Raw genomic sequence first — 18,867 nt, 5'->3', positions numbered from 1 at the left:
ACGCAAAGTATATGTCTCATCACGAGTTTAAACTTTAAATTGGAGAGAGATGTATATATTCTAATCATATGGTTTGGTCCTGATTCCGACATGATTTTGTGCATCGATTCAATATACTCGATTACCAAAAAAAACTTATATATATATATATATATATATATATAATAAGAAAACAAGGGAATATATAATATGAAAAAAGAAAGTACATTCAGGTGAGCCAAATATGATATAAAATCCTTTGTCCTAATCATAATACATATCTAACGTGAATCCTAAACCTTTTTTGCATTGTCGAATCTAAATACTTGCTTTCTTTTTTTTTTGCATAGACTGGTCTCGTCTATTTAGTATGAGAAAGGGCGTTGATGAAAATAGAATCACCGATGTTGCTTATGAATATTATGCTCTATAATATGTTCTATAATTTTCCTGTTTTGAAATTTTATATTTAAAAAAGTGAAAATAATGAAAATGAGATAAATATATTAGAAAAAAAGTTGTGAAATATGGAAATTGTATCAGCAAAATAAATCGATAATATTTTTATTAAAAGATTTTAATAAATGTGCAAACGTATATAATAAATTTGAGAATGTCAAATATAACCTTGCAATGTGGTATATTTTAACCCGCCACAAAAAATGTAATAACATAATTATAATTTCAATTATTTGTTACTACCGTCTTCAATTGCAAAAACATTATTCAAATCGTCATATTATTCTGTATTAAAAAAAATAATCTATGAACTAGGATGGACAAGAAATAAACTGATCCAAACTGTGTTTTAAATTTCTTTTATTCGTCACAAATAATTTAAATTTTTTTAATGGTTTTTTAATAATTTATTTTAAAAATAGTTATTTATAGCAAAATAATATTGAGAATATATATATTTAAAAACAGCTGAAAAAAATAATTAATAAATATTAATATGAATGATTAATCAGTTACATGTTGCATTTGGTTTCAAGATTTAGTGAATCGGATTCTACTTGGGACCCATAAATTCTTAGCTGTAAAAAAATATATATTGGAATTTTCTCATAGGCGTATATGTGTTATAAAAAAACACTGAAGAGAAAACCGAATATATTCATTTTCTTTCCATTATAAAAGAAACTGCGGAACACATGCCGGTAAGAAAACAGAATGTCGGGCGCTTTCTAATCGTTTATTAAGATTGGAATTAGCAGAATTTGGATTGTGAACGCACGAGGGTATGTTGAAGAATATATTTCATTTTCCCCCGAAATTATATTCTCGAATAATAATTGTTCCATATTATTAGAGAATACTGTCCGATCGATTGCACTGTTTTCTGTATGAAAAAAATAATAAATAATATACGAAGTTACTATGGTTATTATTTATTTAAATTACATACATTAGTGTTATGTTTTATTTTTCTTGGCCGGAAACTATGCAGGGCATTTCTTTCCGTTCCAACCTTCTTGTCTTTTTACGTGGAGGGGCATCATGACTTCATGAGCTCCCTCGGTGGTCACGCTCTTTCCGTTCAAATTAAAAAAAAAATATTAAAACGGTTTTTTCCAGTAATATATATATATATATATATATATATATATAGAGAGAGAGAGAGAGACATCTTATTATATATTGCTTGAATAAGGCTTGATTTGAATTTTGGGATAACTATGGAAGAGAGCTAATGATTTGTATGAAACGTAAACTATGACACGAACGGACCGTGACAAGCAAATTAGACGTGTCTCAAACCTCAAATATAGGAGAATTTTCATAAAAGGTAGTCATTATATCTATAATTTTGTCCAATAATTATGCCGATTAGAGAACATTTGAATAACTGCCAAACTCTCTGCATAAAATGAAACAAAGCATAAATTACAAAACAAAAATGTCATTTCGAGACAACAATAACATAGATCAGAGAGGCCAAAAAAGAATCCTAGTTTTTTTATCCAGTAAATCAAATTTTTTTTTTTTTACAGTTGAAAACAACACGTAAAAGAATCGGGCATTGGTACAAATGAATCCATAGATTTTTTTTTTGGTAAGATACAACGTACCAAGCCAAGTTTGGGATATCTAATATAAAATGTATTTTTTAAATCAACTTACTAACTTTACATTCGTAGAACAAGAGAACAAACTGTGACAACCAACAAAGAATAAGAGAACAATTACAACAAATTACATGTAACTTCAAGAATCCGACGTGGCAACCACCCATAGAACTTTCTTATAAATAAGAAGAGAAGGGGGGGCTGGTGCTTGCAGAACTCAAAGCACACGTATTGGAGTTGAGAGAGAGAGAGAGAGAGAGAGAGAGAGAGAGAGAGAGATGGGAGAGAACGGGGTAGAGCAATGGGGAACAGTGACGGTAATGGTGTTGACAAACGTGGCAATGGGGTCAGTGAACGCACTGGTGAAGAAGGTACTTGACGGTGGGATTAACCACATGGTTGTTGCTGCGTATAGGCTTGCCATTTCTGCTCTCATTTTGGCCCCCTTTGCTCATTTTTGTGAAAGGTATATCCATATACACATACATATACATGCATATGTACGTATATATATATAACAATCGCATCTGATAGATTTGATTCACTGTTGAACTTCCTACGTATAATATGATTTTCTTCTCCGTGATTATATTATATGACATTCCAAACTCTTCTGTTTTCTGTTTTTGGATCTCTCCAAAACCCTCCTAGCTTTATGTTTTTTTTTTTGTAATATGTATACTGTTGTAAATCATATATATTATTTTTTTAATAGATAATCAAAAGTAGTATCAAATTTTGGGGTGGAATAGACGGTTTGATCGATATGATTTGTTTTACTAAGACGATTTGAATCTATTCGTTTTATACATGAGAATTAAAACAATTTATAAAATCATGTACTAGAGAAGCTAATTTTGGATATACATGGAAATATATACATGCATAAATATACGTATATAATAAGATTTTAAGATAAATGAAAATATGATATCGTGATGGGTTTTTCCTTATCTCGCTATGTGTCTCTTACAGGAAAATAAGACCAAAGCTTACATTTAGGATATTGTGCGAACATTTCATCAGCGGTCTTCTCGGGTTCGACCTTCCATCTCCTTTCATGCCATCTGCCTCCTTTTTGTCATATAAATAAATTTATAAAACTAATATTTCATTAATGAAATTAAAAAAAAAATATTCTGTAACGATTGATCATTAATGTGTATTTTATTTGCAGGGCAAGCCTTACACAGTTCTTCTTTTTACTTGGGCTTTCGTACACGTCAGCAACGGTTTCTTGCGCCATAATCAGCATGTTGCCCGCCGTCACGTTTACGTTGGCCCTCATTTTCAGGTGAACGGACTGTTCTATGCTGCGATATCATTTTCCTTATCATATTACATGTCTTTTTCCTAAATTATTTTACGTGAGGGAAAAAATATATATTAAATGTGACTTTTAAAAGTTCCAACTTTAAAAATGACGTCATTTTTTGTTGTTGGTATTTTCTCTTCTGCTTTGTTCTCGTCCTAATTTATCCACCATAAGTGTCACGTTAACAAAAAAAAGTATATATATATATATATATATATATATATAAATATAATATTTAAGGATCTATTATATTCACATATATACTTATGTTGTCCATTCATATGAATCTATCACCAACATGGATACGATCGGATAGAATATCTTTTGGAGTTAGAAGAATACTTTGCGGATCACTTTAACTTGATCGTAATCCACACGGCACAGAATGGCAAACTAATCAACTGTATCTACAGTTCGCCATCACCTTCAGCCTTTTTTTTATCATAATGTTTTTTTTTAGACAAAGTTGTGATTTTATTTAATTATATTTTTGTAGGTCGGAAATTTTGAATCTGAAGAGCAAAGGAGGGTTGCTCAAGGTGCTGGGAACCCTAATAAGCATAAGCGGAGCACTCTTGCTGACGTTTTACAAAGGAGTAGCAATAGCGAACCCTCACTCTCAATCAGAGGGTTCCTCACAACATCACGATGTGAAGATCAAGACGCAGACGTGGCTCGTGGGATGCCTGTTTCTCCTCATCGGAACCACGACGCTGTCGTTTTGGTTGCTTTTTCAAGCGAAGATCAACATTAAGTATCCGTGCAAGTACTCAAGCACTTTCCTCATGTCCGTTTTTGCCACTTTCCAATGCGCTCTCTTGAGTTTGATCAAAACCAGAGACGTCCAACATTGGATTATCAAGGATAAATTCGTCATTCTCGTCATCGTCTATTCCGTAAGTGCCCCCCCCCCCCACATGCAAATACGTTACATATATATATCCATGTAAATTAATTGAGAATGAAAACGGGTGAATAGGGAGTGGTGGGTCAAGCCATGTCGACAGTGGCGACGTCATGGGGCATAAAAAAGAGAGGACCTGTGTTCGCATCAACCTTTTACCCGGTTATGCTCATCTCCGCCACCTTATTCGATTTCATCGTCCTGCACCGTCACTTATACCTCGGAAGGTACGCAATTCATTCATTCGTTCACTCGTTTCTATTAATAATAATGCTTGATCCATTTGATTCCACGCACAGTATCCTCGGCTCGGCCGTCGCTATAGCGGGTCTCTACGTGTTTCTTTGGGGAAAGAACAAAGATGTCGAAGCTGTGTCCGCCGCTACGAAGCTGTCTTCGCAGAATGAGAGCAACGAAATTGCTAAGACCGTTCCCGACCATAATAACAACAGTGACGATGATACGAGATTACCCGTTTAATTGACACTGAAGAAGCATGCATGTATTTTTCTCTGTTGTTTGACGTGAACAACAGAGTATTCATCACACGCTCTTAATAAATTTTGGATCTTCTTTTATAAAATATATATATATATATATAGCTCACCTATATTACGTATCAATTTGTGTACATTTAATTTCGATATAAAAGTCCAAGAAAATTAAATCCAACAGCACTAAATACTGCCCTCCACGTGTTGCCTTTTTTTTTTTTTTCCTTATTCGCTTCTGCAAATATTCAATTAATCCGTCGTTATCCGATATTCCCTAATCGGTCCGTGAGTCATTACCCATTAGCCACCGCATTAAATTTTGTGTGTGAAGAAAAGGTAAAACCCAAATGATAATGTGGTAATTAAGAGGTCACCTAATCCTTGCACCTGACTATATATACATACATGTATACATGTAAAAACTAAACATAAACGTATATATATATATATACACGCATACATACATATAGCGATTGCTATTAAATTATGTTCGTAACTGAATTTAGATGTTGAAGATGATGATGACCGTGACTAAAAAATAGGTGTGGGCATAAAACTAGGGGCAGAGAACATTGTTTTCCTCCTTAAAGAGAGAGAACATTAAGGGCCGAGAAGGAAAAAAAAAAGTTCAAAAACAAAATTAGGGGAAGGACATAAAAAGGGGAATGGGATCGGGAACGGCCAATTATTCGTCCCACTCATAATGTTGAGGAATCATACATACATAAATATATGTAACATGCTGGACCTTATAAATTATTATGGTCCGACATAATATACGGGTCGTTACAAAACTGCGAATATTGAAAAATCTTGGACCTCTATAATGGACCATAGCCTATTTACAAGATGAAGATAGAAGAATGGTATGGGCCTTGGGTTCTCTGAGCCCATCAACAAATAAATATGGGTTTAAAATTATTTATAAAATGGATTTTAATTAAACAACCAACCCCTTATTTTCGGAATATATAATCAATTCAATCAAACACCAAAAATAACCCCCCTAGACCGTGGCCTTCTGAACAATCTTCTCAAAGAAAATTATGGGGAATAGTAAATTTTGATTAATATATTTCTTTATGTACGGAGATATCCGAGAACATTTACTGTTGTCACAATAATATAAAAAAGGGACATAAGAAAAAACAAAATATTTTAATTTTGGAAAAAAAATTAAAACATTTAATATATATATATATATATGAACAAGTAGATAAATGCCATGATTACTATCATCTTATATCGATCCACTACAGTATTAATAAACAGTTCCTTTGTACCCACTATGATTTTTGAGGAGATTTCGCAGTGTACATTATCCTTATTTTACTTGAAAGAATTATAAAAGTTTATATGTCCTCTGCGCTTTTATTTTCTTTTCAATATTCTATTTTTTCATTTTGATTTTCATTTGCTTTTACATTTCTTTTACTTTTCCCATGCAAATAAATAAAACAAAGGCAATATTAATGTGAAATAAATTAAAGAAATAAAATAAACAATTAAAAGAGATATAGACATAATTAGGTTGATAAAAAAGACGAAAACAAAAGGGAAAATATATATTGGTGCAATTTGGACCAGACGACTTTGGTGGAACCCACAAACTCACACATTTACCAACAACATAGGAATATAATTTCCTGTGTTTTTAACCAACCAATATATATATATATATGTATGTCATATGTATAACATAATACATATCAGACTTTAGGTTAAAACATACCTTTACGCATCCGTCTAAATTCAGATACGTCAGATTTTCAGTTGTCCAAACCAGAGAATCGACCGTTACGCGTGTTTCAAGGTTCGCTAAGTTGCTTTCGAGGAAACAGTCGCCAGAAATGTGACAATATGATCACTCATTATAATTTATAAATACTTTGCATTAGATCCGAGTTTTTACTTGATTTAGTCTGAAATTCGGTATAATTAAATAAGAGAAGAAATTAAAGTACGTAGAAGTTTCCCCTAAATATGGTATTATATATATATTTCCTTCTTCTGATCCAAATAAAAATGTTGGCATCTCAACGTCCATACGTACTTTAAATCAATGATACATCAGTTTCTTTGTTATCCCTAACACATAACCCAAGAACAAAGTTCTGCGAATTTTTGGAAACTCTATCCAAATCTTATATAATTATATAAATGTAACATAAGATGCTAATTCACTTTTATTGCACGCATTAAAAAAACGTATGATGTTTTGTGAAATAATTTAATATAATACCGAACGAATTCAGTTTGTTAATTTCATCCACATCATTCATTACTGAATATCACCGATCAAAGTTTTTCACTAGGTGTTAAAAAATTTCATGTAAATTAATATTGAAGAGGGTTCATAGAATTAGTGGGGAATACCTTGTCCAATCACAACAACAACATCGCATGATAATAAATTACCAACATTAATTGTAAATATTCAATTGCATATTGCAAATATATAACCCCAGGTTCCTTTTACCCAAATACGTGCATCATCCCCGGAACAATAAAATCCACCGTTTCGTAACTCACCTTTTTTTCACCGGAAAACTAAAGTGAGAATTTAACATTTTTTTATTATAAATATAATCATTTATGTAAATAAAGAAACAATTCGTTTCCTCTATATATGCTACGTTGCCATACCCATTGGATTCGTGTGCTTCCTCACTCAAGGCACAGGCACTTAGAGAGAGAGAGAGAGATTATTTTTTTTAATTAATAGATCGTTGATTAATTAGTAATCATGGGTTATTGCGATGGAAAATGGACGCCGATATTCATGATGCTTTTTGTTTTCTCGGCAACCGGTTCGGTTAACGCGATGATTAAGAAAATCCTCGATGGTGGTCTTAACCATATGGTTATCGCTACATATCGTCTCGCTATTTCCACCGTGTTCTTGATTCCAATCGCCCATTTATGGGAACGGTTCGTATAAGTTTAACGTGTTTTGGATTATCATCTCATATTCATTTATGTGTGTGCGTGATTTCAATTGTGAAAATGTTTGATCTTGTGAATTTTTGCATGCACGCAGGAAAACAAGACCGAAGCTTACGTTCAGTATCTTGTGCCAGCTTTTCTTCAGTGCTCTTATCGGGTTTGTAACAATACGTAAACTCTTGTATATATAAGTTTTCCCATAAATTTTTTTTTTTTTGCTTTCTTGATCTTTTCATTTATCAATCAAAGCGAGTCTTAATTAAGATTATAATTGATAAATTTTAATTAGGGCAAGTTTGACGCAGTATTTCTTCCTGCTCGGCCTCTCGAACACTTCAGCAACGCTGGGATGTGCTTTTACGAGCATGATGCCCGCAATTACCTTCTTTATGGCTCTAATATTCAGGTAAATTATCGAATGATTACATATATACCTTTGGCTTTGTTACTAATTCGACCATACATAAATCATGATTATCTTTTCCGAAGCTCTGCAACATACGCAAGAACATTATATATATTTCTCAAGAGACGCGCGGGATACTTAATAAAGCGACATACTAGCAATTAAATTTGATGTTAAACTGCCCACAAAATTTAGTTGGTAATTGAAGTTATCAAGCACTTTGTGCAAATCCACCATATTCATTAATTAATTAACCCCCTTTTTTCATTACATGTAGATGCTTTAATCAACTGAATCGTGAGTAAGTGGAATCTTTTTTTTTTTTTTTGGTAGGATTGAAAAGCTGAACATGAGAAGGAAAGCAGGATTGGCTATGATGATGGGAATTTCGGTGTGTATCGGAGGAGCTTTGTTCCTAACCATGTACAAGGGTGTTCCATTGTCATCCTTTCACAAACAAGCAGCTTCAGCCTTAGAGAACGTTCATAAACACGACGATCACACGACGAAATCTAAGAATTGGATCATCGGATGCGTATTTCTGTTCACGGGAGCCAGTTTCTTCGCTTCTTGGATGCTCGTACAAGCAAAGATCAACGCGAAGTATCCATGCCAGTATTCGAGCACCGTTATATTATCCTTCTTCGGCACCATCCAGTGTGCTCTCCTCAGCCTCACCAAGTCTAGGGATATTACGGCATGGATCCTCCAAGACAAACTAGAAATCATAACCGTTGTTTATGCAGTAAGTGTTGTTAAAAGTTTCTTGTTATTTAGGAATCTTTTGAGTTATGTTTTCATGTTCCGATATTGCAGGGAGTGGTCGGACAGGGAATTTGCACTGTGGGGATGTCTTGGTGTATCAAACAGCGAGGGCCTATCTTTACATCTGCTTTTACTCCCGTGACACTTGTTTTCGCGACTCTGTTCGATTTCTCGATATTTCATCGCGATATCTATCTCGGAAAGTACGTGAAAAATATACACTTACCTCTACATTTTATACAAATGTTTTTTTTAATATAAAATACTGATATAGTTTCATTTGTATATATGCTGTAGTGTTTTGGGATCTGTCGTCGTTACGTTAGGTCTTTACATATTCCTGTGGGGTAAAACCAAGCAAATGGACGAGTGTGCGACCAAGTTGCCAGTTAAACTCGACGAAGATGAAGAGGAAGAACAATATAAGAAGGGTCATCCAGTGGTCGTGCCAATGACTCCTTGATCGTGTTATTGTTCATGTAGTAGGATATGAACATATATATATATATATATATATATTCGATCATTATAATAACGTCTATTTTGGATGTAAACAATATATGGTTACGTTGTAACTATTATCATTTAATTTTGTTTTCTAATGATCTTCTTTTTATATAAAAAGATCGTGTTGAATTGTTAGTTTACATTTGTCAATTACGAATCAACACAAATTTGCTGAGGGTTTCCGTCGATGGACGCAAAGTTTATATTGGTTTTGGTTGCTTTCTGAAATAATCTCATTTGATAAATGCTATTTGGAATCCTCGTAGATTGTCATTAATTTAATACAAATCGTTTAGAGATGAAACTGAAAATTTTAATATTGTTTGTTAAGTATGCTTTACAAAAGCAATTGCAAACATCACATCCGCAGCCCCCACGATTTGGTTTTCTCCATCTTTGCCGTGTATGAGCTTCTAATCTACTTCTGAAACGGTGGGCAAATTAAAATTCATTTTCTCTTGTTATTAACGCTTATATATATATATATATATATATATTCAAATGTTGAATGTATTCATCTGTTGTTGACTATCTGTATATACATACAAAAGTCAATTTGAACCTATCTTATATATTTGGAAGTACGATTATTGCTATATACATATGCGTAATTTCTTTGATCGTGTTCTTTTTATATTACTACACTTTTCATTGATGAGTTTGCATTTCTACTGTGTAACTTTGTATTCATATTCATGATATGTGACATGACGATCCCAAAACAGTAGTCACTGTATTCCTTTTCGTATAATTTCTTTCATCGTTTTCTTTTATTTTTTTTAATGCTTTTTCTTTGATAATTATATTTGTACTGTGTATTCATATTCATGATATATGATGATCCCAAAGCATTAGCCACTGCATTTTTTTTTTATAGATTTTTCTCTTTCGGCCATTGTGGACAAAAGGTCCAACTTTTTGTAGGATAACAATAAAATACAAATTTTGAATTCTCCAATAAAAAGCTGGAACCGAAGTAAAACAAAAAAAAACAAAAGAAGATATGTTGGAATTGAAATATAAGATATTAACTTCATTCGCCATATAAAATAATACAATACAGACTTGGTCATATATTGATTGATCTAAAACCATTGAAAATTTAACCGTTTTTAGTTATAAAATGCATTTACAAACAAGATTGTTGTGAAAATATAGGTAAAAAATTAATATTGAATAATTTATGATCCTATTTTTTATTTGATTCTATTTTTTCTTTGTAATGTAGAGGATATTATATTCTATAGCCCGAATATCCCACAAAGATTCTGACATTAAAACGACAAAAAAGGATTAAAAGCATGAGGGAAAAAAAAGATAGGGAGAGAAATATGATGTGCGTATGGGTTTGTATATATGTGTGTGTGTGAAAATGCATGTAACGATCAATGTGTTATTTTGTTTGTAAAATGATGTTCGATTGGTTTGTTTTATACACAAAAGCGACGCTTCTCCGCAAAGAACCGTTACTAATATGGAGACCGGACCGAAGAAATCCCGCTTCCAAAGGACAGTTCGTAGCTGTCAGTGTCACCACTTGTGTTTCTTCAATGTTTTTCAATAGAAGACGACCCAATACATTGTATAATTATTTAACAAGTACGATATTAATTATTAAATACAACCCTAGAAATTGTAATCATTAATTTTATCTTCTGTTTGTTCTTTACAGGTCAGTACTTCTGCTTTATATATATATATAAATGTATGAATAAATAATCGTCGAGGCTTTTTCCCGTCATCCTCTTTGGGCCACCTTTATCGAACCAAAAGAAAAATCTTCAAAAGGAAACATATTTAGTTATAATAGGACACGTACGTGTGTTGATCATCAATTCCAAAGTTTAAAAAAAAAAAATGCATGCATGCATGCATGGGTCGTGATTCGCTACATAGCATACGATTGATTCTTTGGTGTATGAATTCCACTAGATCATATAACTTGAAAAAAATGACGCAAAAAAAAAAAGAATATTTACGACAATATGCTAGCTTGGGTAAGTAAATATTTTTTTATATACATTAAATTATATTCATAAATATTATTTTATTGTATATATTAAAAAAAAAAGAACGAGGGTATTATTCTATTTAAAAGATATTTTTAGGAAAAAAAATCTATCACAAATTCGCAGTGACAATCGGTTTTTTTGTAACTCGAAAATTTGTTTACATTTGAAGGTGAATATATATGTAGAAAATATCATATTGATGGCCATCATTTGTACTTAATTAATATATCGTTGTTGTTTAGATATCATCGTAATTTTTTTTTTTTATAATCGGGAGGTTCATTTTACATACGGCCCAACTAATTCCTCAAGATCTAGAACCAGTCTTTGGATAGATAAATATGCGCACTCCTCCACATTCGTATGTAGAGTTGAACCCATAATTTTAAAATAATTTTGTCACCTCCAATCTACTGTACCACCATCATTGAAATATTGGACAATTGCTATATCAACATCAACCAAAAATCATAAGATTTTTTTTTTCCATTTCAAGCACTATTGACAAATGCAAATGTGGTATAGATTTATATGGCATAAGATTAAAGTATTCTAAAAAAAATAAAGCATGCAATGATAAAATCGGAATCGAGAGGGGTCGTTATTTATCGACGTCGTCCATGCATTTGCATGGTGAACCCCACTTGAGTGACTTAACCTTTAGCGATAAAAGCCACATGGCATTCAAGCACAACACGTATCTCTATTTTTTTAAACGAGATATTCACTGGTCGGGTCACGTAATTAATTACGTATCTCTTCCTCTTCATCGGTGAAATCGAACCCATGACATTTCTCATCTCAACCATCGGGTCAACACTTCATGATCTTAATTATTTTCAATCGATTTATTAAGCTAAAATAAAGCAGAGAAACAAAATACACAGAGAAAATGTATCCTGACATATATAATACACACCTAAGATATGTAATCACGGTCGAATATATTATACGAAACATCGTACATGAATTATCGATGACATGTTTTGCCCTGAAAGTTTCTTATGCGTATACTCTACGGGAATTATTATAAGATCAACTTTGTACAGCGATGTCAAGTTGGTCTAGGATCAATACGAAAATATAGTTTAACCTTGAGTACAGTGTGTTTCACAAGTGCATTTTAAAAAATATATATACATATGAAAACAAGGAAACATATTTTACATACAGCATGAGTCGAAAGTTTGGTCATGTTGGATAATCCGTTTGTTAATTCATAAAAGACAAGAGTCGAGACTTCGGTCCACATATATGTATATATATGTATATGTATATGTTATATTTTTGTGCGATCAAGAAAGCAGTAGCCTTTTATAACAGGGGAAAAAGTCGCATGACGTGACTATTCAAGAATAAAGTAAAAAAGAAAAACCACGAGAAATCGATAAACAACAACAAAGTAAAGGGGAGATTACCTTTAGTCAGCTTCAAAGTGATTTCAACAATATAATATCTCTTCTTCATGCATGATTGAATGCTTTCATTGGAAACTAGCGGAAATTCGATAATCGAGAATTAAAAACAAAAAAGGACCAAGGTCACTTGCACAACTGCAATTATTTTTTTTTTTATTTTATTCCTGTTGAGTACGTTACAATTTCTGACAGGTTTTTATTTAAGTAAATGTAAAATTAATATTTTTTTATATGATTACACTACACATCTTTGAGACCATGCTTTTTTTTTTCCCTACCTAGTCATTATCCAACCATCCTCTGTAGACAATAGGCCTAGGATGTTGCTCCACTAGACGTTCATAAAATATTAATTTGTCTTTAACGGTAACATATGTACCCATGTTCAATTTTCCGTTTATGTAAGTTAACCGACCCACCATTTTCAATTTCAATTAAAACGATTGACACGCGTAATGGGCCTTAATAATAGGCCTCGATACATATTTGCAATCAAATAAATGGACCTACAGAAAAAAAAATATATTGGGTTTTTATTGTTCGAGTGTATAGCCCACGTTCGGCGCGGACTTTGTGGCCGGTCGGTGAATAAATCCCAAAAATATTCAGACCAGGCTCATGAATTATGAGACGCTCCTTGATCCACGTAAGCCTTCTACCATATTAAAAAAAAAGGATTAACGTCTTCTAGTTTTTTTTTATTTGCATTATGCATTGAATATACCCATTAAAAAAAAATGGAAGGATCAACTGATTAAATAATGAAATTAAATTTAAAATTTAAAATACACGGGGAAAACCATGAATTTGTTCTGATATAAACCATCGAATATTTTATTTCTTCTTCTTGACGATGCACGAAATTAAACGGATAGCGGTTGTGTGGCTATTGACATGTTACATAGTAATAACGCTTCATGAGGCTACGAAGGTTTCAATGAAGGGAGGGATAAGATTATATATTTCATAGTTTATTTATTTATTTATTTTGTTATATATATTCTATCATTCGGGCAGCGTGATTTCCATTGGGTTGGTGTGGTAATGGAAGGGATAAGATTTTCTCCATTGAATTTATCCAACGAAGATATCTCTTAGATTGTATTCTTGTCTTATCCCTTGTGTGTATCTCAGCATGTTGGTATATATACACATATATACACATGTTACACATTACATCCATCTTACGTACGTACGTTTCTTCTTTATTCTACGTATGTCCATATATAACAGAGTACGCGGAATACGTATGCAGCCCGACTCATTTATACGTACGTCATTTCGGGAATTTGTCTCCAAATAAGGGAAATCAAGATGGAAAAGTTACATAAAAAAAAGTGTAAATTAATCAATTAGCCTTTGACAAAAAATAAATAAATTAATCAATTAGCATTCATTTTTGCGAGCCTAACAGGACACAAACATGTGTTTTTGTGCGATACGATACTGTTGCTCTGCTGCGCATGGATTTAGATATTGGTTTTGTTAGGCTTTGTTTTGGAATTTGTAATATCAACATTTTTTTAACTTTTTTTTTATAATTCTAGAATTATATATATATATATATATATATTATAATTGACACTGTAGAGATGAAATATCATTGAATTATGGGTCGTACAACGAAAGTGAGATTTAGGAGAACAAAGAAACCCCACTCTTGCACCAAAAACTTACTTGAAACGTGAAAAAAAAAAACAGCTGAAATTGTTAGGAAGGGACATATCTCTCCGAATTATGGTTCACGGAACTGATTAAAAAAAAAACATGGGTGTCCAATCCCAAGATGCTCCTCACATTTCGATTCACATGATTCGGATTTTTGGATGGGTGATAATTATTTCATACAATCAAAGTTGCATTTATGCGTAGATCGAAAAGGACGTGTATACTCGCTCATCATATACAACAAAGTGGTATAAGAATATTTGAAATACAATGCTTTCGAATATATAAACATTATCGCATGATTTTTGTTATTATATTGTAATTTTTTAAAACTTTTTTATCAGATACGTTTTCTTTTATATATGTGTTGACTACAATGATGTAAAATCTAAGATTTTCTTTATGTTTTTCTATTATGACAAATTTAAGTTTTTATTTTGTCTTTAACCCCCACATTATTAACTCAACCTAGATAGTTCAACCGGTGAAACGGGAACGCAAAACGTCTGTTCCGCCCCGAGTTCAAACCCTACGCTGGGGAGGAAACGCATAATTCAAATCATATGGCTGGCTCCCGACTCCGAAATTAGTCTGGGTCTCGGCCCAGAAAACCCGGTTAACAAAAAAAAAACCCACGTTAGGAATGCGACGAAGGAAAAAGAAAAAGGAGTACTGTTGGTGCCGGAGAGACCAAGGCACTCGAATCGAGTTGTTTTCATCAGGACGCCAATGTTGGGAACCTTGTTGCGTCTTCTTCCCTCCCCAATCCAAAAGGGTATTTTTGGTATTATACAATCCTTATTAATGTTGAAAATTAGTTTAAGCACTTAAAGGGAACCAACTTCAAGTACTATAATGTGCTAAGTCGCGAGTGGAAACAAAAATATTATTCCCAAACATGATATTATAATATATGTATGGCATCCTAACTATATTAACAAATCTATTCTTAAATCATTTGCTTCCTCGTAGGAAAAAAAATATTGTTCTTTACTATATATATTATGTCATAATCAATTTGTATCAAACACCATAGAGAGGTTAAGTTTATATGAACATTAAAATTTGGATGATACTCTTCGTGGACTGTCTGTTTACACATATGCCAAAATCTTAAAGTGGGTTTGTATAAATAAAAAAAAAACATTCACCTTTTATTTAAAAAAATTGAAAAAAAGAATGAACCATGGAAGAAGAGAGGGTGGAGGATTTTCCAATATCCCCACACAATCAATTGGGTTTTCTTCTCTTATTTATAAATGCAAAACAAAACCCTTACAACGTAAAAATCAAATAACTTAATCCTAAAATAATGTTCATTATCCACAAGACTAGGACTTTTATCAAACTAACTTATTCAAATAAAAAGCAAAACAAATCTAAAAAAAATCTCTTAAAACAAGATTATTCTTACGGGCTCTTATGGTGTATAACAACGTTGGCATGAAGTTAACGTTAGCATGGATTAGGTGAACTTAATAAAATTATAAAAGATTATATATATATATATATATATATATATATATATAGAGAGAGAGAGAGAGAGAGAAGGCCAGGAAAAGCCTTTTCTGCAAAGCTAAAAAATTAGAAAAGGAGAAGGAGAAAGTAAGGTTCTTCTTCTTCTTCTACTTAAGTGTAATGAGAAGTACTGTTCATGGAAAGTGTGTCCCTACAGATTCTGTCTTCACTGGTGAAAAAACCTGCCATCTCCAATAATACTCATTGCCATTGGGGGACCTCTCTTTACTCTCTCTCTCTCTCTCTCTCTCTGCAAATCCTTAGTCTCCCAAAGCGCATTTGTTTTGTATACACGTATTTACAGATACGCTTTCAGGGTTACAACACGTATTTTTTCATCCATTAATTTATATATTTAACCCTCGTTCACCTTCTTCCACACAAAAACTCAAACCTCTTATTCTTCTACATATATATAAGCTATCTCAAACCAAACACCTTACGAATAGCTCTCCCTCGTCTTTTGTGTATGTGCATGCATATAGGGTTCTTGTCTTGCCTCTTTGAGCTTCGTCAATTACAAACAGTGATTTGGTCAACGGATATTGTCAAAGGAGACTGCTTTCAAATTGAACTCACCCAATGGAGAGATTCCACACACCAAATGATTCTTGTGTATGCATTTTTGCTTCTTCTAATTTCCCTTAATTACCCTTTAGCTGTTTTGAACTCATCAATACGAAAGTCCAGATTTCTCGAGTTGTGGCATTTACTGTTCCTAGTACCAGATAGACTACATTCAATGCAAAGGTTTTAAATTTCTCGACAATATTCTCCGGATTCTGCAACTTTCACGTTTCTCCCACTCGGCGACATTCCACTTTCTTCATCATTTACTGTCCTCCTCTGTCTTGTCTAAGAAACCTCTCAGCATTCCCCAGATGCCCACTCGCCTTCAAATTCCTTAAAGTTTGAATCTTTCTCCGTTTCTTATTCATGTGTGTTTTTGTTTTCAACCGCAGCTCATGGATGCCGATTTTTCCGAAGCGGGATGCTCACAACATGAACTTCTTCTCTCCAGCGGCAGCTTCAGATTCAGTGATGAAGCAGAAGAAGAAGCAGCCGTACATGTTCAGTTCTCAGACGCCGCCACCATCGAAGACAGTATCCCATTTCTTCGAATGCTAAAAAGCGTAAAACCCACCACGTTCTTGCCCTTCAAATCAGAACCAAACATTTTACAGTCCCTCCTCCAAATCCAAACCCTAGAACCAGAAAGCTGTCTTACCCTCGAATCCATAAGTCCTGGTTATTGCAAGCCCTTCAAGTTGGAATCTCCTCCTCCGCCACCGCCCGCGCCGTCTTCGGCAGTCGAACTACCGAACGAATCGGTCAAAGAACGGCGCAAACGGAAACGAATGAGAGCGCCTAAGAACGAAGAAGAGGTGGAGAATCAAAGAATGACGCACATTGCTATCGAACGTAACCGGAGACGGCAAATGAATGAGCATTTGAACTCCCTCAAGTGTCTCATTCCACAATCTTATCTCCAACGGGTAAAAATAAAATCATATCGAAGTCGACCTATTTCCGAAAAAAAGATACCAACTATCGTGTCATCGAAACGGCGTCGTTTTTTATTCTCAGGGAGACCAAGCTTCTATTATAGGAGGCGCCATAGATTTCGTCAAGCAGCTCGAGCAGCTGTTGCATTCCCTCGAAGCCAAGAAACGGGTAGAAAACGGAGACGAGAACGAGGAGAAGATGAAATCGGTGTCGTCTCGTGCAAGCGCATCCGTGTCGGACGAAGGACTCGCCGCCGGCAGAGATGCGGCGGAGGTGGATACGGCGGTGATACAGAACCATGTGAGCTTAAAAGTGTGGTGTAAGAGACGACAAGGTCAGACTCTGCGAGCTATTGTCTCGCTTGAAGAGCTAAAGCTCACGGTTTTGCATCTCAACGTCACCTCTTCCTTGGACTCTGTCTTCTACTCTTTCAATCTCAAGGTATTTGATTATATATTTAATCACCATTAATTAATGTGTAAAGTCAAAGATTATTGGGAATTATGGAGACTTAAGTTATTAAATAATGATATGTGATTATCTAAAAAAAATAATGATATGTGATTTCTACATCTCGCATGCACATATGTTCATGTATATTTTACATTTTGCTTTTAATATTCTTTCCGCATTGCATTAAACTTTCTATAAATTATGCATATTTTATAATAATGAAACACCAGTCAAAGTCTTCTGAATTTTGCATGCAGATGGAAGACGACTGTGAGCTAGGATCAGCGGATGAGATAACAACAGCCGTCCGTCAGATATTCAAACACATCAACGGTGAACGATGCGGTCAACCATTAGTCGACTCCGTTGACTTTGACCTGCCAATTGATAAAATCTCGGGAGGAAAGATAAGTACAATGTGAGAGAGAGAGAGAGAGATGAGAAAATTAGGGTTTTTTCCACTTTTAGATCAACGGTGAGAGTTTTCTTCCCAGAGTTTGTTGGTTGTAAATATGAATATAGATTCAAATTGAGGCTGTTTATTTTATTCTCTGCATATCTATATTTTTATTTTCTCAGTTGATTAGTAATATATTTTTTTATTCCTTTTTTGTGCTGGGAAAATGAAAACAATTATACATCAACTTTAAAACCATCTATGAACATGCAAACAATATTTCAGATATATGGTTAGCCGTGATGAAATGATAGACCTTAGGACTATATTTTGGTAATCAGTAATTAAATTATGAATATTCTTGGAGTAAATTATGGTAAAACAAAATTAATAATAAAAGTTGCATGAGGAGGTGGCAGAAAAAATCCCTTATCCCGATGTCATGAAGAATCGTAGAAGGGGAGTCCATGCGCAGAGTCAAATCTCTGTCTCATCGTGACCCCCCCCCCC

At 33.6% G+C, this 18,867-nt stretch overlaps 3 protein-coding genes across 5 annotated transcripts; all 3 read left to right on the top strand.

Annotated features, from left to right (window-relative positions):
• The first annotated feature begins 2,264 nt into the window (after window positions 1-2,264).
• On the top strand, window positions 2,265-4,850 carry LOC104801347 (WAT1-related protein At1g01070). Its single transcript, XM_010524581.2, has 6 exons — window positions 2,265-2,514; window positions 3,024-3,086; window positions 3,226-3,342; window positions 3,860-4,259; window positions 4,343-4,494; window positions 4,567-4,850. Exons 1-6 carry the CDS (start codon window positions 2,327-2,329, stop codon window positions 4,745-4,747), a joined length of 1,101 nt encoding a protein of 366 aa, XP_010522883.1. The 5' UTR covers window positions 2,265-2,326; the 3' UTR covers window positions 4,748-4,850.
• A 2,585-nt stretch (window positions 4,851-7,435) lies between these two features.
• LOC104801346 (WAT1-related protein At4g01440-like) lies at window positions 7,436-9,385 on the top strand. Of its 2 annotated transcripts, none has more exons than XM_010524579.1 (6): window positions 7,436-7,692; window positions 7,802-7,864; window positions 7,997-8,113; window positions 8,447-8,858; window positions 8,930-9,081; window positions 9,176-9,385. In XM_010524579.1, the coding sequence occupies exons 1-6, from the start codon at window positions 7,508-7,510 to the stop codon at window positions 9,339-9,341; spliced, it is 1,095 nt and encodes a 364-aa protein (XP_010522881.1). In that variant the 5' UTR covers window positions 7,436-7,507; the 3' UTR covers window positions 9,342-9,385. The 2 variants fall into 2 exon arrangements, with proteins under 2 accessions (XP_010522881.1, XP_010522882.1); XM_010524580.1 differs by having other exon boundaries at window positions 7,601-7,692; window positions 8,013-8,113.
• Window positions 9,386-16,165: 6,780 nt separating this feature from the next.
• LOC104801345 (transcription factor bHLH57-like) lies at window positions 16,166-18,538 on the top strand. Of its 2 annotated transcripts, none has more exons than XM_010524576.2 (4): window positions 16,166-16,616; window positions 16,964-17,497; window positions 17,589-17,948; window positions 18,218-18,538. In XM_010524576.2, exons 1-4 carry the CDS (start codon window positions 16,584-16,586, stop codon window positions 18,380-18,382), a joined length of 1,092 nt encoding a protein of 363 aa, XP_010522878.1. In that variant the 5' UTR covers window positions 16,166-16,583; the 3' UTR covers window positions 18,383-18,538. The 2 variants fall into 2 exon arrangements, with proteins under 2 accessions (XP_010522878.1, XP_010522879.1); XM_010524577.1 differs by lacking the exon at window positions 16,166-16,616 and adding an exon at window positions 16,625-16,751.
• Window positions 18,539-18,867: the final 329 nt, after the last annotated feature.

This window comes from Tarenaya hassleriana, unplaced genomic scaffold, assembly GCF_000463585.1.
Source record: "Tarenaya hassleriana unplaced genomic scaffold, ASM46358v1 Cleome7, whole genome shotgun sequence".
Lineage (NCBI taxonomy): Eukaryota > Viridiplantae > Streptophyta > Magnoliopsida > Brassicales > Cleomaceae > Tarenaya > Tarenaya hassleriana.
This window is presented reverse-complemented; position numbering and strand designations above follow the sequence as displayed.

Excerpts from the sequence above, each read along its gene's own strand:
- LOC104801347 (XM_010524581.2), top strand. The coding sequence starts at position 2,327 with ATGGGAGAGAACGGGGTAGAGCAATGGGGAACAGTGACGGTAATGGTG. Across the intron at positions 3,087-3,225 it reads TTCATCAGCGGTCTTCTCGG|GGCAAGCCTTACACAGTTCT; the intron begins GTTCGACCTTCC and ends TTTTATTTGCAG. Across the intron at positions 4,495-4,566 it reads CGTCACTTATACCTCGGAAG|TATCCTCGGCTCGGCCGTCG; the intron begins GTACGCAATTCA and ends TTCCACGCACAG.
- LOC104801345 (XM_010524576.2), top strand. The coding sequence starts at position 16,584 with ATGGAGAGATTCCACACACCAAATGATTCTTGT. Across the intron at positions 16,617-16,963 it reads ACACACCAAATGATTCTTGT|CTCATGGATGCCGATTTTTC; the intron begins GTATGCATTTTT and ends TTTCAACCGCAG. Across the intron at positions 17,498-17,588 it reads CACAATCTTATCTCCAACGG|GGAGACCAAGCTTCTATTAT; the intron begins GTAAAAATAAAA and ends TTTTATTCTCAG.
- LOC104801346 (XM_010524579.1), top strand. The coding sequence starts at position 7,508 with ATGGGTTATTGCGATGGAAAATGGACGCCGATATTCATGATGCTTTTT. Across the intron at positions 7,693-7,801 it reads ATCGCCCATTTATGGGAACG|GAAAACAAGACCGAAGCTTA; the intron begins GTTCGTATAAGT and ends GCATGCACGCAG. Across the intron at positions 7,865-7,996 it reads TTCTTCAGTGCTCTTATCGG|GGCAAGTTTGACGCAGTATT; the intron begins GTTTGTAACAAT and ends AATTTTAATTAG.